Source organism: Urtica dioica, chromosome 6, assembly GCF_054948205.1.
Source record: "Urtica dioica subsp. dioica isolate 48M chromosome 6, U.dioica_male_clone48M_v1_H2, whole genome shotgun sequence".
Classification (NCBI taxonomy): Eukaryota; Viridiplantae; Streptophyta; class Magnoliopsida; order Rosales; family Urticaceae; genus Urtica; species Urtica dioica.
The window spans coordinates 2,835,059-2,859,832 of record NC_142761.1 but is presented as its reverse complement, the minus strand read 5'-3'; the positions used below and the strand labels follow the sequence as shown (position 1 = coordinate 2,859,832).

Genomic DNA, 24,774 nt, shown 5'->3' with positions numbered 1-24,774 from the left:
TGGTATAGAATCACAATACTTATGATAATATGTATATATGTAAATAAGTATGTTAATATAGATGCTTTTAGATATAAATTGCGTTTATGTTATATATATATATATATATATATATATATATATATATATATGTGGTATAGCGATAAGTTACTTTTTTTTACAAAAAATTGGCTACGTAAACCACCTAAACTATAAGAATTGTAAATTAGCCAACTTTTGGTAAATAATTTGTAAATAGCCAACTTGCATACGTGGCAGCCTATTAACTACCTAAAATATATGTTTGGTTGTGTTAAATAAGGCTTTTATTAATTTGTTAATAAGTTTACTTGGCTATTTACAAGAAATTAACCAAATGTGGGCTATATCTCAATCCACTATATCCGTGTGGCTATATAACTTAATAACCTTTTTTTTTATATATATATAATGTATATGTGTATATATATGTATGCATATATAGTTTCACATTATTTGTCGCATGCTATGACGTGAGATAGGATTTTAAGGAATACAATTATTTATTTTGTATTCAAACCTTTTGACTCTTGGTTCCGGTTTTAAAAATAGTAATAGTAGTATAATAATAATATCAAATCCGTTTTGGTAGGATCAGTTACCGAGTCTTTAGAGTATTTGATATATTTTATCACTTTATTTATTTTTATCACAGCATATGTATATATATAGCCTAGGTTTTTTTTTTCACGCATATGCTCACCCTCTCACTGCTTCGCTCCCTCACATCAGCCTCACGCTGGTTTCTCATCATTCCTCATTCTCCTCTTTCACTTTCTTCCCCCACAAAATAAACCCTAGCCACCAAGCAATTTTTTAGATCTATCTTTTTGGAGTCTAAAACTCTTAGGAAGCACGTTTTCATCCTCTCTATTAAGGTATTTCGTGTTCCATCACTAGATTATACTAGAATATTTTTCTTCTCTCTTTTTATAAGCAAACTATTTTTTTTAAAGTGGTTCTGGGTCGGATTCAGAGAAAGCCGATTTTAATACGCTTACTACGGTTTTGATATTGATTATTTTGCGTTGATTCTTTTTGGAAACACTAGTTTAAGATGTCTTCTTTTTAAATCTGCAATCGAAAAATATTTTCAGGCTGTACATAATATTTTATGAATTTATTCCGATCAGTGCGCGTACCAGTTTTACAGTTTTGTTCAAATTTTAGAAATCGTTTTTCAGACGCTTAGTGTGAATTGCTCGTTAATTATTTTTATCCGAAAGTTTTTGCAATGGTTAGCACTATGTGTCGTTTTTCTAAATATGTAATTTATTTTAAGTTTCAATAAAAAAAGTTTTACGGTATAAGAATTTTGGAAAGGATGCGCATATTGGTTTTTACAAGTTTTTTTTTTAGCCAAATTGTTGCATCTTATTTTATTTTTAATAAATAGTTAAAAATTTATTTTGGCCGTGATGCCTTTACAAAAAGTGCTCAAAATTATATTTTATACGTACTGGATGTTTTTACAAATGTTTTTCCAGATTTTTAGTTTTCCCCGAAACCCTAATAGCCAAGGGTATTTTAGTAATTTCACATCGGATCTCGTTTCTGAAAATTTCCAGAAACTAAGTCATGTATTAAATCCTTTTCTTACCTGATAAGTAATAGTCAACCTTTTCCGTTTAGGTTCCGAGTCATTAAGAGCATCATTTTCCTTCGACGGTCTTCGATCGTAATTCCGATATCCAGGTGAGAATAATCTCACTGCAACACGGATTAGTTAATATATATATATATATATATATATATATATATATATATATATAATATGTATTATATGATATGAAGTATTTATGTATTGTGTGGATTTTTGTGTGTGCGTGTTTGTTCGGAACGTGCTTGTTATGATATGATATGACGATATGTGAGTTTATGTTATTATCTTATGCTGTGTGTTAGAATATCTATAACACGTCTTATGTTTCTAGCTATGTTATCATGTATGTTTTTATCTTATGTCGCTCATGCTTTTAACGTAATAAACACGATTAATAAGTTAAGTAAGCAAGAGAGTCGTACCGCCTCGAATTACGGAGGTACCTAGAGGAATTTCTCGAGCCGAACTACGGGCTCACATAGAGAGTTCCTCATATGTTTATGTATGTGACGGGGCGTACTATGGGAGGTCGCAGCCCCATGGTTCGTTACCAAAGTGTACACTGAAATCGGTACGGCTACTCTAGGGGACCCCCGAACTAAAATACGATAGACTTTTAATAGGGTATTCTCATGTCACAGTTAATACGAATAACAGGTTCATGCATTTTATTTTTATTGCTTATGTTTTGTGAGTTATAGTTATTCTCGCTGAGCGTTAGCTCACTCTATGTATATACGTCCGTGTTGTAGGTAAACAACATATGAACAAGTGAGGAGGGTGGATCAGCGGCGGCGATAGCGAGAGGGTTGGGTTATGGTTGCCGTTTTCGAAAATAAAAAGACTTCCGCTTTTCTTTCAGTTTTGCAATAATCCAAACCCAAGGTTTTATTGTTCATAGTTTAAGTTATGTTTTTCAATTTCGTTAAAGGTTACGACTTTATTTATGGTATTTATTTTACGATGGTATTTTGTTGGTTTTAAATTTCCATTATGCAACTTCGACTTTTTGGTTGTTTTCGTTCATCAAGTTTAAATGAAAATTTATTTTTAGGTTACGAGTTTTCAAACTTTATATTTTAAGTTATGTTTTTAAAAAAAAAAATTTACCTCAAATTTTCTTAAGTTTTAAAAAGTAAGATAAGTAAGACGGTACGAAAAGTCGGGTCGTCACAGGATTCTTGACCCACCGCATGAAGAACGTAAGTTTTATGTTTATATGATACTTCAAATCGTTAAAACTATCTAACTTTTGAAATTTTGTTTACATGCAGAAGAGCGTCGAGACATGCGCTTTCGAGAGCTTGTTTGCGAACTACAAGCGCCAACATCAGTCCGACAAGTCCGAATGGCTGACTCCTGAAGCCTCCGCACGTTATGTAAGTTTACATTTATTTTGTCTTATTTTTCCGATTAATATATACTAACTAGTTAATTATATCAGGATCGACTGGTCGATAGGTTCAACACGTTGCGAGCGGAGGCTGAGCAACAAGGAGCGGACGTTGATATTTCCGTCCTAGAGCAGCAGGCGATCCACGATATTATGGGTTCGCGGACTGATCAGTTGACCGGCGTCGGACGTTTGGTGCCACAGTGAGCACGGATGGCGGCTGACCTCGCCGAAGTCTACGGTAGTTCGGAGGTTGGGACGTCGCATCCAGGATATATCTCCCAGGAGGTGTTCACGTCGACCCTCGCCTCGTTCGTCGAGGCAATACAGAGTCAGGTGCCCGGCCTCAACCCGAGCTCGTTTATGCCTCAATTTCCGCATAGTTCGCAGTAGGCTCCGTCGTCCCACAGCCAGCAGACTCCGACGGCCGGTGTCCAGACTCCGACGCCTGGCGTCCACACTCCGACGGGCGGCCATCAGATGACTCTCGATGGTAGCCAGCAGACGACGCCCGGCGGTCCGAGTCAATCTACTGATCATGAGCACATTGTTCCGCCGCAGCTTGCAGAGTTTCAGCGCCAGCAGAAGAGCGTTTCACGTCGAGGAGGGGGAAAACGAGCGGCATGACGACAAAGCAAACGCCGCGACTAGTGTTTTATTAGATATTTTGTGTATTGTAGATTATTATTTACATATTTCTCGATAATCGAAAACGTAACCGGATTTTATATATAAGTTGATTTGGATAATATATTTTGGTTTTTATTTGATTTTTCATGTTAGAATTTCATAAACGAAAAACAAAATAAAAAATAAATAATTAACGACGATAAAAATTAATAATTTTAAAAATCGAATTTTTTTTTTTGTAATTAGCGACGACAAAGTCGTCACTAATTATTAAAAAATTAACTTATTAGCGACGACTTAATCGTCGCTAATTCGCGCGCGAAATTTTCCCGCGCGAATTAGCGACGATTAAGTCGTCGCTAAATAATTAAAAAAAACTCCTAGTTTAAACATTTAGGGACGAAAAAATCGTCGCTAATATCGTCGGTAAATATTTAGCGACGATTAATTCGTCGCTAAATATATTTAGGCACAGACATTTAGCAACGATAAAAATCGTCGCTAAAATCGTCGCTAAAGAGATTTAGCGACGATTATGGGGTTATTAGCGATGAAAAAAATCGTTGGTAATAGTGAGATTTGTTGTAGTGTTGGGGCTCAGAGTCGTTAGGGACTCCGCTTTCAGAACTATTTGTGGCTCAGTCTCTAGAGTCGTTTTGTGGCTCAGCCTTCAGAACTGCTTGGGGCTCAGCCCTCTGAGCCGTTTTGTGGCTCAATCTTCAGAGACGTTTGGGGCTCAGCCCTCTGAGCGATTTTGTGGCTCAATCTTCAGAGACGCTTGGGGCTAAGCCCTCTGAGCCATTTTGTGGCTCAGCCTTCAGAGCCGTTTTGTAGCTCAGCCTTCAGAGCCGTTTGAGTAAGTTTTTTTTGGGCATTTTCCTTGTCGTTAACTTGGTAAAGAGTGTTGTTTTTCACTTGTGAAAAATGACGGCATAACAAAAATACTTAATGTTTGATTTATGTTGTACCGTTAAGTAAAGTTAGTTAAGTTTGACAGAAATATGCATGGCAAATATTTGATTTATGTTGCACCGTTCAATAAAGTCAATTAAGTTTGACGAAAATACATATGATAGATTCATATTAATCACGATTTAATATTTATAAAAAATGAACTAAACATTAATAATATCATTTTATTAATAAAAATTTAATTATAAACGAATTCTATAACATAATTAATTATTTAAAATGATTAATTAATATTTATTATTTAAAATGTTTTTAATAATAATATTATTTCTGAATTATAATATTAAAGTTATTAATTAATTTTTTTTTCTATATGAATGGTATTATTAATGCTTAATTATTTTTAAGGAAAAATATTAAATTGTGTTTAATATGTGACTGCTACGTGTATTTTCGTCAAATTTAATAATTTTATTTAACGGTGCAACTGAGATTTGATATTAAGTATTTTTGCAAAAAAAAATAAGAAGAAGTATTTAATTATATATATATCTGAAAACATGAAAGTATTATTTATGCCGTTTATTATTATTATTATTATTTTTTTTGTATGACTCATGATTTATTGGCAGTAAATGCACATCTCACCTAATTGCTAATTCTTTTAATAACGAAAGTGACAGTGGGCTAGAACTATTTGTATAGGGAAAATAAAGTTCTATAATAATACGACCAAGAAAATGACGTTGGCAAATAATATACGATTGACGTAATATAAGTCAGATAAAAAAAAAATAAGGGCCAAAATTTTCTCCCATATAATTGGCTAAGTTTTAGACAAAATTTAGGACAAGTGATCAACAATAATGCTTAGGAAAAAACAGGGACCGTTGTTGTTTATAGATCAACTTTGTTCAGTTTGTTGGTACAACCCCATATATATGCCCATATATAGTGGTATTTGCATCTTATGTCACAAATTGACAATCCAATTGCAAATAAGTCACACACAAAAATTTTAGAAAGTTTTAGAGGAAGATGAAGTGATTTTTAATGAGGTATTGTAAAAATTCAGAAGACATGAAGTAACTAATAAAAAGATTAAATGATGAGAGAGAGTAATTTGAAATTTGCACATGTGACACGAATGTAAATATGTGACACAAATGCAATTTTGACAACTTTGTGATACAAATGCAAAAACTGGACGAATTTGTGACATTGACGCAAATTTCCCCCATATATATGTGTGTGTACGTACGTAAATGTTATTTCATATATATTATACGCAGTTATACGTACATGCAATTATACAGAAATATCTAAATATGAAAATACGTGGGAGGGATAATGTGGGTTGTAAAATATACCTCGGGTATAAATGGCTTACATATATGAATTTGTATGGATCCACAATTCATTTCAATCATTGTAAAAAAAAATCTCTCTAGATCTAGATAAATCAGAAAGATATATAGCTAACTCTAACACTACTGAGCGCACTTTGAATATATTTTTCATCACAAAATAATAAATGAAGAAATTAATTAATTTCATTGTCTTAAGTCCATAAGTGATTGAATGGATGGATGATAAAGTCAACTTACAGAAAGGCAGCCAGACAAGTAATTTCAGTTTCATTTATGAGAGGCAAGAGATGAAGAGGGAAATGGGAGGTGTAGGGTTTCCTCAAGATGAACATAAACAACTTTACCCATGGGTATTAAATAGTTATTTGAAAATATAGACATTGATACTATGATCGTTCCATTGAGGTAATCGACGGTAGATCGATATTAATAGTTATTTTAAATATAGATAAGACATTGATACTATGATCGTTCCATTGAGGTAATCGACGGTAGATCGATATTAATAGTTATTTTGAATATAGATATTGACTTTAATTATAAGAAATTATTGAGATACTAATTACGATTTAAAAATAATATCTATTGCTAGTAGAATAATAAATATTTATAATTTGCGTTGTTTGAATTGAAACAAGAATCAAATAGAATTAGAGCATCTCCAATTCCAATGGAGAACCTTAAAACTCTATAAATAAAATTAGAATTTTTCACTGATAAAACATTAAAACTCTAAAAATTCTATGTTTGGTGTAATCTTTACATCAAATGAAGAGTGATACACCATTGTTCATTGGGCTATTTTGAAGAATAGCCAAATTGACTCAACAATATTAAGGGATTAACCATTGTTTCATTTTATTAACTAAATAGCTCAACTTTAATAGACTACCTAAACTACCTCTATCATCTACAACCTCCCTTAACCCTAACTCATTCCCTCTCACCGTCGCCCCAAACCTCTCCGACGACGACTCCTCCACCACATTCGCCATCACCACGTCCTCTACTCCGGGATCTCGAAGCTCCGGCGAGTCCAAAGACTGGATTTTTCGCATAACCTTTTCACCGGCGAGATTCCGGCGACCGAGCTCACTCGTCTCCCGAGACTGCTGACTCTCCGCCTCGAGTCGAACTGGTTCGACGGAGACCTCGACGAATCCTCGCCGCAGAAAAAGAAGAAGAGAAAGAAAAATCTCCGATTTTGTTGATTCACTGTGAATTCGCGAATAGGTTAATTTAATTAACGTACTGGAGTGAGTTAGATTAATTAATTAACTGATTCGTGAATGATTTGAAATTCACAAAAAATTTACAAAAATAAGAACTTCAGTCAATTGATATTCAAAGCATTCAATTAATTAACATAATTCATAATTCAATCATTTAGTAAATTAACTTTACTCACAACAAAATCAGAGCATAAGCTAATATTCAATCAATAAGTTAATTAATTAACCTAACTCACTCCAATACGTTAATTAAATTAACCTAACTCACTCAATCTGAAGTAGTTATATATGATAATTAAGTAGTTAAATATGGTTAAACTAGACTAATTTGTAACGATTACGTAATGTAAGACGTACTCGAAATAAATTTGCTGCAAAGGGAGACTATAGTGCGGGACCCTTACAATTAATGAATTCAGAAAAATGTTGAAACAATTTTTTTTTTTTTTTTTTCATATTCGGGAATAATTTGTGTGAAATATTGATGTAAAGTGGCACTACATATTTGCATGTTTTAGTTGGATCACAGTCATAGTATTATTTTGGAAAGTTTCTCCTCATTGCATGTATCTATTTTAATATCACCACCAGCTTCTTTATTTTGCAATGAAACTTTTGATAAATATATAGTTGACTAATATTAAATAGATATATCCCAAAAAAAAAAAAACAATTAAATAGACACGGAATGACATTTCTAACATTACCTTCGAAAGATTCCTCCTAAATTGTCTTTATGAGTATTGCTTTCTCATGATTCATAGTCAAAATTCCAAATAAATTTTCCACACAAACAAACGGCAAAGAAATAAAATATCTAACAAAAAAATCACACGTTCATAGAACCTCCACTAAACAACACGTAACGTAGTAGTATCAGAAAACTTACTATATAGTACACAAAAAATCAATACAAAAGCTGATTAATTATTTGATAGAAATAATAGTAAAATAGCCATATATCTGACAAAAAATTTAAAACAAAATGTAAAGTTAAACATTTAGCTTAAGTTAATTATGCAATTTCAATTATTTTGTAAAACCATAAATTTCACTGTTTGAGTTTACGCTATCCCTGCAAAACTTTGAACCTCCCATGATATAGTCGATCCGGGATTTTGCTTGGGGAATGTCGTTATCGTCCTCCTTTGCCTTTCCCCTTTTTGGGGAGGGATTTCCTCGGGTTCTGTTATTGTTAAATTCCTTCTTCTGGGGCGGTGGTCACAGGTCGACATTCTTCAGCTCTCCATTTTTATACTTCTCGATAAGTACCTTTCGGGCTACGACACAGTCCAGAGTGTCGTGTGCGTAATTTTTGTGGAAGTCGCAGTATTTTTTCTTGTCGCGCGGCCATTTCGGGGTGCCTCCTTCGGAAACTCCCTCGTCGTTTACGTTAAAGGCATGTTCTGGAATGTTTGAAGGCTTCCTTCATTCATTGTTTCGGTAAGGTCTCATTCCAGGTGTCCTGGCCATGGCCGAAACAGATGTCATAGAAGGGACCTTCCTTGGATTATGTTTCTTTGACAGGAGGGCCCTTTCTTCCTCAGCTTTCGCGTAGTTTGAGGCACGATGAATTGCATCCTCGATGGTGGGTGGTCTGTTTACGATCATTTCCTCTCGGAATCTGGACTCATGCGACAGTCCATTTTTTAGAGCGTTCAGAGCCGACTCTCCCTCGACGGAAGAGATTTTTGACATGACAGTCTTAAACCTTGTCATGAAGCTTTTCAGGGTTTCGTCTCGGGCTTGTTGGGTGTTCCATAGGTCTGTCATGGTCGCCTCATCTTCTACTAGCATCGAGTACTGTTTGATGAACGCGGCCGACAGCTGTTGAAAAGAACTTATCGACCCTTCTTCGAGACGTGAAAACCAATCCAAGGCGCTTCCTGACAGGTTCTCAGCGAATAACTGGCAATACCCTGCTTCTCGCTCGTTATCTTGCACACATGCTCGCCCCATCGCGATGGGAAAGGCCGTTACATATGTTTTCGGGTTGGAAGTACCAGAGTACACAAAAAATCAATACATAAGCTGATTAATTATTTGATAGAAATAATAGTAAAATAGCCATATATCTGACAAAAATTTTAAAACAAAATGTAAAGTTAAACATTTAGCTTATGTTAATTATGCAATTTCAATTATTTTGTAAAACCATAAATTTCAAAGTGGCTAAATTGATAGAGTTTTTTTTTTTATATTTAAATTTATTATCGTTATTTTAATTGAAATACAATGATGAGGACGTATCATAATTTAATTGAAGATATACAATAAATTAAAAGAGAGAAACAATTAAAAAAATTACATATATAATCCCAAATGGTTTCAAAACGCTCTTGACATTTCTTCATATGTAATCGCTTTCTCATTCCTCCTCCAATTTCTAAACAAATTTTCCACATAAAACAAAACAAACAAAAACAAAGAAGGAAATTATCTAACAATCACACATTCGTACGAGCTCCAATTACATAACAAGTAGAGTAGTAATACCCAAAAACATACGAGATATATCAATTTAAAAAGCTAATCAATTAACTATTTTTTTTAAACATTTTTTTTATTACTTTCCGTGATGGAGGCGCTTGGCGGCAAGGGCGATGAGCAAGACGAGGGCAGTGGAGCCGGTGAGGGAAATGAGGAGAGCAATCATGCCTTGGTTGCAAAATCTTCCGAAATTATTGCACACTTTGTTCCATCGGACGAGCGAGTTTCCCTCGTATCCCATCAATCCTATGCTTCCCGCCGCGCCGATGCTAGAGAATAGAAGCGCCACGATGATCACGTCGAAGATGAAAACCGCGAGGAATATTCCGCTCTTCTTACCTCCGCGGATTCCGAGGCTAACCACTAGGGAGATCGCCACGTACGCGCATGCCACCGCGTTTGCCACCACAAAATACCTAATAAAAAGATTGTGTAAATTAATTTTTTGTTGGAAGTTGAAATGTAAGTGATTGTTGTGGATTTCTCAACCAAGATTTAGACATCTCCATTTGATATATATGTGACAAAAGTTGGGAGATGGGACAAACTTGGTCACTCTCGTGCCCATATTTTGACAAATCTCTATTTGGGGCAATAATACAATTGTCACATACGGTTTATCTTTATATGAGATTTTTCGTTTATTCTTCTTCTTTTTTCCTTTTTCTTTTTACTATATTTCTTTTGGCTATTTCATAAGTTAATAATAAAATAATTATCATTTGTAAATTGATGCCACAATCAAGCTTAAACCATAAATTGGTTGATTTTTCGCCAAATATTCTTTTGAGATGGAATTAACCAAAAAAAAAAAAAAAAACCTCTAACAGATACTAGTCCAAAAAGTTTACGGTCATTTCCTCTCGGAATCTGGACTCGTGCCACAGTCCATTTTTGAGAGCGTTCAGAGCCGACTCTCCCTCGACGGAAGAGATTTTTGACATGATAGTCTTAAACCTTGTCATGAAGCTTTTCAGGGTTTCGTCTCGGGCTTGTTGGGTGTTCCATAGGTCTGTCATGGTCGCCTCATCTTCTACTAGCATCGAGTACTGTTTGACCAAACACTGGCCTCGACCTGTCCATCGAACTGGCAATTCCGGCCGTATTGCTAGGATCGACCGTGTCGGGCGACATGTGTATCCCGAAGAATCTTAGTCGTCTCCCGGGTGGGGCGAACCTTCGTCCGTTTGCGGTGGGCGGACCGGTCGAACTCAGCAGAATAGCTCGCTCAGCGTCGAGCTGCTCTTGAAGTGATGATTGCGCAGTTGTCAAGCTATCGAGCTGGGATCGGGTTGATCTCTGGAATTCGGCAGTGGTTTCAACGAGTTTCAGCAGAAGAGCCCGTGTCTCCGGATCGGCTACAGAAATCTGGATTTCGTGCTCGCTGTTAGAAGACATTCTTTCAGATCCGATCTGTGTTCTTCGGCGTTAGGTTTCTGATAAGTTTCCCACATACGGCGCCAAATTGTTGAACCGATTTCTCGTCCCAATAATCTATACCAGATTTATTCGAATTGTCTCGTATATTTATTTATATGAGTTAAGGGTCTCAGAATCCGATTATGAAGATTAAATCGAAATCCGAAAGAAATTAATAGATAATATGAATTTGAATATAGAAACAGCGAAAGGAAATTCCTTTTATTGATTATCGAATGTAAACCTTACAAGAATAGGAAATTGTTTGAGAATAAGCAGGAAAACTCCAAAATGAATCTAGAAAAATATATGGCACTCTCTCAAAAAATTCAGTGGTTGTAAATGGAAATGGAACGAGCTTTTATAGCTAGCTCGCTGATTCTCCTGCCTCTTTAGATCGATGCACGTGTGCGTGCAGAACTGGTCTTCGGTCCTCCAATCTCGCGTACACCCTCATCTTTAAGCGATTTGACTATTTCTTAGGACACCAATCATTCAGATTAAGTGGCGGGACCGTCCAGGGACATTTATGGGCCCGGGTCGAGTTAGGATTCGACCTTCGATGAAGTATTCCTGGCTATTGTCTTGGGCCGATCTCGTCTGTGCCTGGGATTTTTAGGCCGAACTGACGATTGTCTTGAGCCTTCACCCCCCCCCCCCCCCCCCCTTGGGCCGAACTTGCCTTGGGCTTAGTTCGTCCAACTCGTCCGGTGAAAGGGAGCGATATCCATTCCCACACGAGACACTTTTTTTTTCCTTTCGTTTGTAAGACCAATAATAACGACTTCTCTCAATTCTAGTGTCGAGCCAAGTACCATACATACATGGTTGGTAGGAAAGTTATTAGTCAAAATTAACAATCGGTCAAGAGTAGTTCTAATGAAATTCTTTACTTAGGTTAGGCAGTAGTTATATATGATAATTAAGTAGTTAAAGATGGTTAAGCTAGACTAATTTGTAACGATTACATAATGTAAGACGTACTCGAAATAAATTTGCTACAAAGCGAGGCTATAGTGCGGGACCCTTGCAATTAATGAATTCAGAAAAATGTTGAAACCGTTTTTTTTTTTTTTTTCATCTACGGGAATAATTTGTGTGAAATATTGATGTAAAGTGGCACCATATATTTGCATGTTTTAGTTGGATCACAGTCATTGTATTATTTTGGAAAGTTTCTCCTAATTGCATGTATCTATTTTGATATCACCACCAGCTTTTTTATTTTGCAATGACTCTTTTGATAAATATATAGTTGACTAATATTAAATAGATAAATCCCAAAAAACAAAAAAAAACAATTTTTTTTTTTTTAGTAGGAGCACTATCGGCCAAGATTACATGATATATTAGCAGTGCAAAGTGCAGGTGACACTATCGGCCAAGATTACATACTTATTAGAATAAATCCTAGGGGACATGCATTTCTGCATCCCATGAGAGTTTGAACCCATGACATCTCCGTCGAGGTGTGTGTAGGATTACCGCTAGACCAAACTAGTTACCACACAAAAAAAAAACAATTAAATAGACACGGAATGACATTTCTAGCATTAGCCTCGAAAGATTCCTCCTAAATTGTCTTTACTGTTATTGCTTTCTCATGATTCATAGTCAAATTTCCAAACAAATTTTCCACACAAACAAACAGCAAAGTAATAAAAATATATAACAAAAAAATCACACGTTCATAGAACCTCCACTAAACAACAAGTAACGTAGTAGTATCAAAAAACACTATAGTACACAAAAAATCAATACATAAGCTGATTAATTATTTGATAGAAATAATAGTAAAATAGCCATATATCTGACAAAAATTTTAAAACAAAATGTAAAGTTAAACATTTAGCTTAAGTTAATTATGCAATTTCAATTATTTTGTAAAACCATAAATTTCAAAGTGGCTAAATTGATAGAGTTTTTTTTTTATATTTAAATTTATTATCGTTATTTTAATTGAAATACAATGATGAGGACGTATCATAATTTAATTGAAGATATACAATAAATTAAAGGAGAGAAACAATTAAAAAAATTACATATATAATCCCAAATGATTTCAAAACGCTCTTGACATTTCTTCATATGAAATCGCTTTCTCATTCCTCCTCCAATTTCTAAACAAATTTTCCACATAAAACAAAACAAACAAAAACAAAGAAGGAAATTATCTAACAATCACACATTCGTTCGAGCTCCAATTACATAACAAGTAGAGTAGTAATACCCAAAAACATACGAGAGATATCAATTTAAAAAGCTAATCAATTAACTATTTTTTTTAAACATTTTTTTTATTACTTTCCGTGATGGAGGCGCTTGGCGGCAAGGGCGATGAGCAAGACGAGGGCAGTGGAGCCGGTGAGGGAAATGAGAAGAGCAATCATGCCTTGGTTGCAAAATCTTCCGAAATTGTTGCACACTTTGTTCCATTGGACGCGCGAGTTTCCCTCGTATCCCATCAATCCTATGCTTTCCGCCGCGCCGATGCTAGAAAATAGAAGCGCCACGATGATCACGTCGAAGATGAAAACCGCAAGGAATATTCCGCTCTTCTTACCTCCGCGGATTCCGAGGCTAACCACTAGGGAGATCGCCACGTACGCGCATGCCACCGCGTTTGCCACCACAAAATACCTAATAAAAACGATTGTGTAAATTAATTTTTTTGTTGGAAGTTGAAATGTAAGTGATTGTTGTGGATTTCTCAACCAAGATTTAGCATCTCAATTTGATATATATGTGACAAAAGTTAGGAGATGGGACAAACTTGGTCACTCTCGTGCCCATATTTTGACAAATCTCTATTTGGGGCAATAATACAATTGTCACATACGGTTTATCTTTATATGAGATTTTTTCATTTATTCTTCTTCTTTTTTCCTTTTTCTTTTTTCTTTTTACTATATTTCTTTTGGCTATTTCATAAGTTAATAAAAAATAATCATCATTTGTAAATTGATGCCACAATTAAGCTTAAACCATAAATTGGTTGATTTTTCACCAAATATTCTTTTGAGATGGAATTAACACAAAAAAAAAAAAAACCTTAACAGAAATTTGTCCAAAAAGTTTTGAATCCGGCTCAAGAAAAATGAACGCAAAAAGTTTTTCTCCTCTTGTTCTCGATAAATTTTAAGATAAAATTGTATGATCTTTATCAAGAAGATGTTATTTACTCCCATATACCACGTATTAATTAGTATTATACAACCCGGATATAGCGAATGATATTTTTAAAACCCAAATCAGGTTATAGACAAATTTCCTTTCTAGCTACACAGCCGACAAAAAACTACTAAATATGTAAAATAACAATTTATCTAAGAATAAAATAGCCAAAATTTACAAAAATTGACTAGTCAACAAAGTTTTTGGCCATGTAAATAAATTTATATTGTATGCAGTGTAAACAATTGTATAATAATCGGCCAAAATTTGGCTCTTAAGCTTATAAATAAAATATTGAAACTTTAGTTAAATTTGTGTACACAATTACTTTTACAAATGACTTTTTATTAAAGGTATATAGCTAAATAGTCAATTTAAAATTATGAATTTGCAAAATAGTCAAAGTTTGTCTTAATTTAGTGAAATAGCTAAAACGTGCATTAATCTGATTTAAAAAAAAATTTGATCCCAAGATTAATTTTTTTGAAACCGATAAATTGTTTATGATAATCATAAAAATAAAAAAAAAATAAAAAAAATCTTGGATGTCAAAAGAATTTTGAAAACGTAAATTTGATTACTGTGCTGAAAAGTTAAAACTTCGACTATTTTGCTAATCAATAAGTTTCAAAAGCTATTTTGTACAATTTTTCATTTTATTAATTAGTTGCAGAATAACCGTCGTACTACTAACACTCCATAAATCAAAAACATGCACTTATCCAAAAACTTGAACACAAATCAGTCCAAATATAAAGCGAAATCATGAGAGAGAGAGAGAGAGAGTTGCGTACGTGAAGGCAGACAAGTGGTGCCATTTAGCGGTAACGGAGACTTTCATGGGAGGCAAGGAATCCAAAAGCTTGACGGCGACGAGCTTGGTCTGGTTATCGACTCCCATAATCACCGCCGCGGATAGAGTTAGCACCGTCACCAAAAGCCTCAGCAACGTCTCGCAACTCCCTATTCTCCTCTTATTCGCCACCGAACCATTCCCATTCCCGTTTTCATACCCACCACCATTGCTACTACTCATGCTTTTCGTATTCCCTTCCATTTCAGTATGAATTTGATCCCACAGAGAGAGAGAGAGAGAGAGAGAGAGAGAGAGAGTTCTAACTTCTAAGAGGTGTATTTGCTAAGAGAGTAGGGTCTGAATGAATCCTTAAATACTGAGAGAGAGAGAGAGAGGTGTAATTTTCGGGCAGTCTCAAGACTCAAGAGTGAAAGTGTGAAACAAGAATTTGGCAAAGACTAATAAGAAATAATATATTGCATGTTTTAGTTGGATCACAGTCATAGTATTATTTTGGAAAGTTTCTCCTCATTGCATGTATCTATTTTAATATCACCACCAGACTTCTTTATTTTGCAATGAAACTTTTGATAAATATATAGTTGACTAATATTAAATAGATATATCCCAAAAAAAAAACAATTAAATAGACACGGAATGACATTTCTAACATTACCCTCGAAAGATTCCTCCTAAATTGTCTTTATGAGTATTGCTTTCTCATGATTCATAGTCAAAATTCCAAATAAATTTTCCACACAAACAAACGGCAAAGATATAAAATATCTAACAAAAAAATCACACGTTCATAGAACCTCCACTAAACAACACGTAACGTAGTAGTATCAGAAAACGTACTATATAGTACACAAAAAATCAATACAAAAGCTGATTAATTATTTGATAGAAATAATAGTAAAATAGCCATATATCTGACAAAAAATTTAAAAACAAAATGTAAAGTTAAACATTGAGCTTAAGTTAATTATGCAATTTCAATTATTTTGTAAAACCATAAATTTCACTGTTTGAGTTTACGCTATCCCTGCAAAACTTTGAACCTCCCATAATATAGTCGATCCGGAGTTTTGCTTGGGGAACGTCGTTATCGTCGACCTCCTTTGTCTTTCCCCTTTTTGGGGAGGGATTTATTCGGGTTCTGTTATTGTTAAATTTCTTCTTCTGGGGCGGTGGTCACAGGTCGACATTCTTCAGCTCTCCATTTTTATACTTCTCGATAAGTACCTTTCGGGCTACGACACAGTCCAGAGTGTCGTGTCCGTAATTTTTGTGGAAGTCGCAGTATTTTTTCTTGTCGCGCGGCCATTTCGGGGTGCCTCCTTCGGAAACTCCCTCGTCGTTTACGTTAAAGGCATGTTCTGGAATGTTTGAATGCTTCCTCCATTCATTGTTTCGGTAAGGTCTCATTCCAGGTGTCCTGGCCATGGCCGGAACAGATGTCATAGAAGGGACCTTCCTTGGATTATGTTTCTTTTACAGGAGGGCCCTTTCTTCCTCAGCTTTCGCGTAGTTTGAGGCACGATGAATTGCATCCTCGATGGTGGGTGGTCTGTTTACGGTCATTTCCTCTCGGAATCTAGACTCGTGCCACAGTCCATTTTTTAGAGCGTTCAGAGCCGACTCTCCCTCGACGGAAGGGATTTTTGACATGACAGTCTTAAACCTTGTCATGAAGCTTTTCAGGGTTTCGTCTCGGGCTTGTTGGGTGTTCCATAGATCTGTCATGGTCGCCTCATCTTCTACTAGCATCGAGTACTGTTTGATGAACGCGGCCGACAGCTGTTGAAAAGAACTTATCGACCCTTCTTCGAGACGTGAAAACCAATCCAAGGCGCTTCCTGACAGGTTCTCAGCGAATAACTGGAAATACCCTGCTTCTCGCTCGTTATCTCGCAGACATGCTCGCCCCATCGCGATGCGAAAGGCCGTTACATATGTTTTCGGGTTGGAAGTACCAGAGTACTTGGGGAGTCTTATCCTTCCGGTGTCCCCAACTCTGACTTGGGTAATACATGGAGCAAAAGGGGTTCGCCCAGTATCTGCCACCAGCCGATCGATCTCGGGGGCCGAGCTCGTGGCATAGTGCATTCGGGAGTCTACAGCCCGGAACTTCTCCTCCACCATCTGGCGGAAGGCATCGAACGCGGGGTGATCATCCCTCGGGATTTCTACGGCGAACTGTTCTCCCCCAGTTCGGATTTCTCCTCCCTGAGGGTTTCTTTCTTCCGGGCGAACTATCGGCTCGAAATAGTTCGGTTCCTCAGGAGCTCCTTCCTCTCGGGGGAGGTTGATGAATTGAGGAACATATCCAGGAGGAGGGCCTCCCGGAGGCGGGGGCTGTAGGTCGCCTTGAGTCGGTCGAGCTCGCCAAACACTGGCCTCGACCTGTCCATCGAACTGGCCAATTCCGGCCGTATTGCTAGGACCGGCCGTGTCGGGCGACATGTGTATCCCGGAGAAGCTTAGTCGTCTCCCGGGTGGGGCGAACCTTCGTCCGTTTGCGGTGAGCGGACCGGTCGAACTCAGCAGAATAGCTCGCTCAGCATCGAGCTGCTCTTGAAGTGATGATTGCGCAGCTGTCAAGCTATCGAGCTGGGATCGGGTTGATCTCTGGAATTCGGCAGTGGTTTCAACGAGTTTCAGCAGAAGAGCCCGTGTCTCCGGATCGGCTCCAGAAACCGGGATTTCGTGCTCGCTGTTAGAAGACATTCTTTCAGATCCGATTTGTGTTCTTCGGCGTTAGGTTTCTGATAAGTTTCCCACAGACGGCGCCAAATTGTTGAACCGATTTCTCGTCCCAACAATCTATACCAGATTTATTCGAATTGTCTCGTATATTTATTTATATGAGTTAAGGGTCTAAGAATCCGATTATGAAGATTAAATCGAAATCCGAAAGAAATTAACAGATAATACGAATTTGAATATAGAAAGAGCGAAAGGAAATTCCTTTTATTGATTATCGAATGTAAACCTTACAAGAATAGGAAATTGTTTGAGAATAAGCAGGAAAACTCCAAAATGAATCTAGAAAAATATATGGCAATCTCTCAAAAAATTCAGTGGTTGTAAATGGAAATGGAATGAACTTTTATAGCTAGCTCGCTGATTCTCCTGCCTCTTTAGATCGATGCACGTATGCGTGCAGAACTGGTCTTCGGTCCTCCAATCTCGCGTACACCCTCATCTTTAAACGATTTGATTGTTTCTTAGGAGACCAATCATTCGGATTAAGTGGCGGGATCGTCCAGGGACATTTATGAGCTCGGGTCGAGTTAGGATTCGACCTTCGATGAAGTATTCCTGGCTATTGTCTTGGACCGATCTCGCCTGTGCCTGGGATTTTTAGGCCGAACCGACGATTGTCCCCCCCCCCCCCCCCCCCCCCCCCCCCCCCCCCCGGGCCGAACTTGCATTGGGCTTAGTTGGTCCAACTCGTCCGGTGAAAGGGAGCGATATCCACTCCCACAAGAGACATTTTTTTTCTTTTCGTTTGTGAGACCAATAATAACGACTTCTCTCAATTCTAGTGTCGAGCCAAGTACCATACAAACATGGTAGGTAGGAAAGTTATTAGTCAAAATTAACAATCGGTCAAGAGTAGTTCTAATGAAATTCTTTACTTAGGTTAGGCAGTAGTTATATATGATAATTAAGTAGTTAAATATGGTTAAGCTAGACTAATTTGTAACGATTACATAATGTAAGACGTACTCGAAATAAATTTGCTACAAAGCGAGGCTATAGTGCGGGACCCTTGCTATTAATGAATTCAGAAAAATGTTGAAACCGTTTTTTTTTTTTTTTTTTTTCATCTACGGGAATAATTTGTGTGAAATATTGATGTAAAGTGGCACTATATATTTGCATGTTTTAGTTGGATCACAGTCATTGTATTATTTTGGAAAGTTTCTCCTCATTGCATGTATCTATTTTGATATCACCACCAGCTTTTTTATTTTGCAATGACTCTTTTGATAAATATATAGTTGACTAATATTAAATAGATAAATCCCAAAAAAAAAAAAAACAATTAAATAGACACGGAATGACATTTCTAACATTACCCTCGAAAGATTCCTCCTAAATTGTCTTTACTGTTATTGCTTTCTCATGATTCATAGTCAAATTTCCAAACAAATTTTCCACACAAACAAACAGCAAAGTAATAAAAATATGTAACAAAAAAATCACACGTTCATAGAACCTCCACTAAACAACAAGTAACGTAGTAGTATCAAAAAACACTATAGTACACAAAAAATCAATACATAAGCTGATTAATTATTTGATAGAAATAATAGTAAAATAGCCATATATCTGACAAAAATTTTAAAACAAAATGTAAAGTTAAAACATTTAGCTTAAGTTAATTATGCAATTTCAATTATTTTGTAAAACCATAAATTTCAAAGTGGCTAAATTGATAGAGTTTTTTTAATATTTAAATTTATTATCGTTATTTTAATTGAAATACAATGATGAGGACGTATCATAATTTAATTGAAGATATACAATAAATTAAAGGAGAGAAACAATTAAAAAAATTACATATAATCCCAAATGGTTTCAAAACGCTCTTGACATTTCTTCATATGTAATCGCTTTCTCATTCCTCCTCCAATTTCTAAACAAATTTTCCACATAAAACAAAACAAACAAAAACAAAGAAGGAAATTATCTAACAATCACACATTCGTTCGAGCTCCAATTACATAACAAGTAGAGTAGTAATACCCAAAAACATACTAGATATATCAATTTAAAAAGCTAATCAATTAACTATTTTTTTAAACATTTTTTTTTTATTACTTTCCGTGATGGAGGCGCTTGGCGGCAAGGGCGATGAGCAAGACGAGGGCAGTGGAGCCGGTGAGGGAAATGAGAAGAGCAATCATGCCTTGGTTGCAAAATCTTCCGAAATTGTTGCACACTTTGTTCCATTGGACGCGCGAGTTTCCCTCGTATCCCATCAATCCTATGCTTCCCGCCGCGCCGATGCTAGAGAATAGAAGCGCCACGATGATCACGTCGAAGATGAAAACCGCGAGGAATATTCCGCTCTTCTTACCTCCGCGGATTCCGAGGCTAGCCACTAGGGAGATCGCCACGTACGCGCACGCCACCGCGTTTGCCACCACAAAATACCTAATAAAAACGATTGTGTAAATTAATTTTTGGTTGGTAGTTGAAATGTAAGTGATTGTTGTGGATTTCTCAACCAAGATTTAGACATCTCAATTTGATATATATGTGACAAAAGTTGGGAGATGGGACAAACTTGGTCACTCTCGTGCCCCATATTTTGACAAATCTCTATTTGGGGCAATATTACAATTGTCACATACGGTTTATCTTTATATGAGATTTTTCATTGGGCAATAATACAATTGTCACATACGGTTTATCTTTATATGAGATTTTTCATTTATTCTTCTTCTTTTTTCCTTTTTCTTTTTTCTTTTTACTATATTTCTTTTGGCTATTTCATAACTTAATAATAAAATAATCATCATTTGTAAATTGATGCCACAATCAAGCTTAAACCATAAATTGGTTGATTTTTCGCCAAATATTCTTTTGAGATGGAATTAACCAAAAAAAAAAAAAACTCTAACAGATATTAGTCCAAAAAGTTTTGAATCCGGCTCAAGACAAATGAACGCAAAAAGTTTTTCTCCTCTTGTTCTCAATAAATTTTAAGATAAAATTGTATGATCTTTATCAAGAAGATGTTATTTACTCCCATATACCACGTATTAGTATTATATAACCCTGATATAGCGAATGATATTTTAAAAACCCAAATCAGATTATAGACAAATTTCCTTTCTAGCTACACAGCCGACAAAAAAAACTATTAAATATGTAAAATAACAATTTATCTAAGAATTAAATAGCCAAAATTTACAAAAATTGACTAGTCAACAAAGTTTTTGGCCATGTAAATAAATTTATATTGTATGCAGTGTAAACAATTGTATAATAATCGGCCAAAATTTGGCTCTTAAGCTAATAAATAAAATATTGAAACTTTAGTTAAATTTGTGTACACAATTACTTTTACGAATGACTTTTTATTAGAGGTGATATAGTTAAATAGTCAATTTAAAATTAAGAATTTGCAAAATAGCCAAAGTTTATATAAAATTTAGTGAAATAGCCAAAACGTGCAGTAATCTGGTAAAAAAAAAAAATTGATTCCAAAATTAATTTTTTTTAAAGTGATAAATTGTTTATGATAATCGTAAAAAATTTAATATTGGGTGTCAAAAAAATTTTGAAAACGTAAATTTGATTATTTTTGCCGAAAAGTTAAAACTTCAACTATTTTGCTAATCAATAACTTTCGAATGACTATTTTGTAACATTTCATTTTATTAATTAGTTGCAGAATAACCGTCGTACTACTAACACTCCATAAAATAAAAAATAAAAAAAAAATAAAAAAACTTATCCAAAAACTTGAACACAAATCAGTCCAAAATCAAAGCAAAATCACGAGAGAGAGAGAGAGAGAGTTTGCGTACGTGAAGGCAGACAAGTGGTGCCATTTAGCGGTAACGGAGACTTTCATGGGAGGCAAGGAATCCAAAAGCTTGACGGCGACGAGCTTGGTCTGGTTATCGACTCCCATAATCACCGCCGCGGATAGAGTTAGCACCGTCACCAAAAGCCTCAGCAACGTCTCGCAACTCCCTATTCTCCTCTTATTCGCCACCGAACCATTCCCATTCCCGTTTTCATACCCACCGCCATTGCTACTACTCATGCTTTTCGTATTCCCTTCCATTTCAGTATGAATTTGATCCCACAGAGAGAGAGAGAGAGAGAGAGAGAGAGAGAGAGTTCTAACTTCTAAGAGGTGTATTTGCTAAGAGAGTAGGGTCTGAATGAATCCTTAAATACTGAGAGAGAGAGAGAGAGAGGTGTAATTTTCGGGCAGTCTCAAGACTCAAGAGTGAAAGTGTGAAACAAGAATTTGGCAAAGGCTAATAAGAAATAATATATTGTTGAAAAGAAAAAGACAATAAAGAATCGAGGTGGTGGGAAAGAAGGGTCATGAAGAGAAGAGTCGTTGGGTCGAAGTAATGACCAGTCTTTAATACCAAGTCTATTATCTATCTACACTAGACAGTGGAAGAAAGCGTATACAATTGCAGGAGTTTAATTATTATTATCATATTCTGTAAATATATAGAAGTATTTTATAAATTAAAAAAAAAAACAAACAAACCCCTTTTATAAAAAGAAAAATTAAAAAGACAATTTTCTCCTAGCACTTTATTCTTCTTTCTTTCTAATAAGCCTTTTTCTCTTACAGTATATTGTAAAATAATATCTTCATTTTTGTCTGTTAATAATCTCTTTTTTTTTAAAAAAAAATTAATAGGATGATAGTCTAAAGAATTTCGAATATCTGCAAAGAAATACTCTTATTATGTGTTAGCTGTACACAATTAGACCAATGCACATTTATACATCATCCTAGGGTTCTACTTTTATATAAATGAGATTATTTATATCAAGTTTATAACTACTTGACTTTATTCTTTAATTTCTCTCAAATGGTAGGTCAATAACAATGTCTATAAGATTTATTTTTTAGGAATTGTGGTAATAGTTACTGTTATCATCATGTCAAATTTTTATAAATTACGGAAAAATTCGATTTAATTAAGTATGAGAGAGTTAGTTATATAGTCCATTTAAATCCTTACATTGGAATTTTAGTTGGATTATCTAAAAAATTAAGAAAATAAGTTAAATTAAAGAAGAGCATCATATTATGGAGAAATATGCATGAATTACACTATTTTTTATATTTAAATAATTAGACTATAATTTTAATAGAAGATAATCATTTAGTTAGTTGTAACAGTTCTTCTTAAAATATTTATGAGGGATAGGCTAGTAAAACATAAAAGGAAATTTAACAATAAACAAATAACAATGGTAGGATTATGGTAATAAGACTTGACAAATGCATGGTGTAAAGTCAGCATTAACTAAAACTCAGGATATATCATTGTTATTTTCCTTTTTTTTTAATAATATATTTTAAAAGAGTTGGACAAGATAACATCATTATTTATTTCCTTTTTTTTCTCGATAAATTTCAATAAATTAGTTTTTCAGGGTTAAAATACACAATCGAATAAAATTGCACCTTCACTCCAAGCAAGTGCTATTTTTTGGGGTTAAAATTTGAATTGAAAGCTAGATGGTATGCAATTATATTTTATTTTTGGTATACATACATAGTTATATAATAATATTAATGGGATAGGACCAGACATATAATGCAAAGAATTGCGTGCCACGACCTTGGAGCTATATTCTAAATGGCCAAAATAACATTTATTTATATTTAAAACTAAAAGAAAAATAAGCAAAATTAAACAACCTCATATGTGTGAACCTACGCATTCCAGCACTGTAATACGCATTCATGTTCACGCCAAATATATTAAAATACCATATTATAATCCACATGTAATTTAAAGCCATGTGCCCAAAATTAGCCATCGACAAAAAAGAATGATAATAATCGACTCGAAATGATTGACACTTTGGCCCTTTATAAAACTCACAGCATTTATAATAATAATAATAATAAATTGACGTATCAAGTGAGATTATGTGATGATAAACAAAGGTTAGACAGTTGGGAAGATCTCGTGGCATTAATGATTATAATAATATCTCGTAGTTAAAAAGTTGAAATTAATAAATGGATCGAGACAACGTCAGAAGACGGCTGGAAAAAGAATTTGTTGCTCAATTTACTTTAAATCTCTTCTCGTTTAAGGTTAAAAATATCGCTCATTTGGTCTTAAACATATAGACTTTCAGTGAATGAGACCCATCCACTACTGAATTATTGTTACAATGGTCTATAATTCGAGTGGATTAGTCTTAGTCAAAGAAAGTCCGACTTCACTTATAAAGAGTAGCTAACTCATTTAATTGGCGGTTATATGAGAAATTAGTAAAAAAAAATATCAAAACGGGGCTAACATTTATCAAATGAAGAATGGTATGAGAACATATGCTCCACGGTTATCATCGCATAACCATTGAAAAATCGTGTGTCCGATCACCCAACGATCAAATAAATTAGATAATATAAAATCAAAGAGATAGAACTCGATGCTCTCACACACATACAAGTTTATTTACTCGGACTCAGCTATTCAAGAGACAATCCAATGTAAACCCTCATTATACTCGGAAGGTATGAGCATAAGGAAGTAGAAGAAATTTCATGAAAGGATTAAGTCTCTACTTGTAAGATAAGAGTAGAAAAGACTTAATGAAATTTATGCTTGAAAGGTATGAGTAGAAAAATGTAGATGGATGAAAAATATTAAGTCTCTACTCTTAAGTTAAGGGTATAAATTCTTGACAAAATTTCATAAAATCTATACTCTTAAGGTAAGAGTAGAAAAGACTTGGATAATTTTTTTTTTAATTTAAATTTTATGAAAATATTAAGTTGTTACTCATAAAGCCAGAGAAAAAAAAAATTAGAGGAAAAAAAAAACTTAGGTTGAAATTTCCTGAGAATCTTTAATCTCTACAATGTATTATCAGAAAGGCGAACATGAAACTTCTTGAAAATATTTAACATTTACTCATAAGGTAAGAGTAGAAAATCCTCGATAAAATTTAAAATATATATATATATATTAGGGTAATTTAGCAAAATAGCC

The 24,774-nt window shown here is 34.9% G+C and overlaps 3 protein-coding genes and 1 pseudogene across 3 annotated transcripts; all 4 read right to left on the bottom strand.

Moving 5' to 3' along the window:
* Window positions 1-8,586: 8,586 nt before the first annotated feature.
* LOC149392904 (uncharacterized) lies at window positions 8,587-9,117 on the bottom strand. The gene has a single exon (XM_089617861.1). It carries the CDS (start codon window positions 9,115-9,117, stop codon window positions 8,587-8,589), a length of 531 nt encoding a protein of 176 aa, XP_089473987.1.
* A 607-nt stretch (window positions 9,118-9,724) lies between these two features.
* Window positions 9,725-10,667, bottom strand: LOC149392903 (CASP-like protein 1E2 pseudogene; annotated as a pseudogene).
* A 2,321-nt stretch (window positions 10,668-12,988) lies between these two features.
* On the bottom strand, window positions 12,989-15,500 carry LOC149392902 (CASP-like protein 1E1). The gene is made up of 2 exons (XM_089616545.1): window positions 15,036-15,500; window positions 12,989-13,707 (listed from the first exon to the last, which is right to left on the bottom strand). The coding sequence occupies exons 1-2, from the start codon at window positions 15,296-15,298 to the stop codon at window positions 13,368-13,370; spliced, it is 603 nt and encodes a 200-aa protein (XP_089472671.1). The 5' UTR covers window positions 15,299-15,500; the 3' UTR covers window positions 12,989-13,367.
* A 4,091-nt stretch (window positions 15,501-19,591) lies between these two features.
* Window positions 19,592-22,048, bottom strand: LOC149392901 (CASP-like protein 1E1). The gene is made up of 2 exons (XM_089616390.1): window positions 21,589-22,048; window positions 19,592-20,206 (listed from the first exon to the last, which is right to left on the bottom strand). The coding sequence occupies exons 1-2, from the start codon at window positions 21,849-21,851 to the stop codon at window positions 19,867-19,869; spliced, it is 603 nt and encodes a 200-aa protein (XP_089472516.1). The 5' UTR covers window positions 21,852-22,048; the 3' UTR covers window positions 19,592-19,866.
* Window positions 22,049-24,774: the final 2,726 nt, after the last annotated feature.

Bases quoted from the DNA above. Each gene is read 5' to 3' on its own strand.
- LOC149392904 (XM_089617861.1), bottom strand. From the start codon at position 9,117: ATGGGGCGAGCATGTGTGCAAGATAACGAGCGAGAAGCAGGGTATTGC.
- LOC149392902 (XM_089616545.1), bottom strand. From the start codon at position 15,298: ATGGAAGGGAATACGAAAAGCATGAGTAGTAGCAATGGTGGTGGGTAT. The intron at 13,708-15,035 runs GTACGCAACTCT...CGTTTTTATTAG, and splicing joins CACCACTTGTCTGCCTTCAC to GTATTTTGTGGTGGCAAACG.
- LOC149392901 (XM_089616390.1), bottom strand. From the start codon at position 21,851: ATGGAAGGGAATACGAAAAGCATGAGTAGTAGCAATGGCGGTGGGTAT. The intron at 20,207-21,588 runs GTACGCAAACTC...CGTTTTTATTAG, and splicing joins CACCACTTGTCTGCCTTCAC to GTATTTTGTGGTGGCAAACG.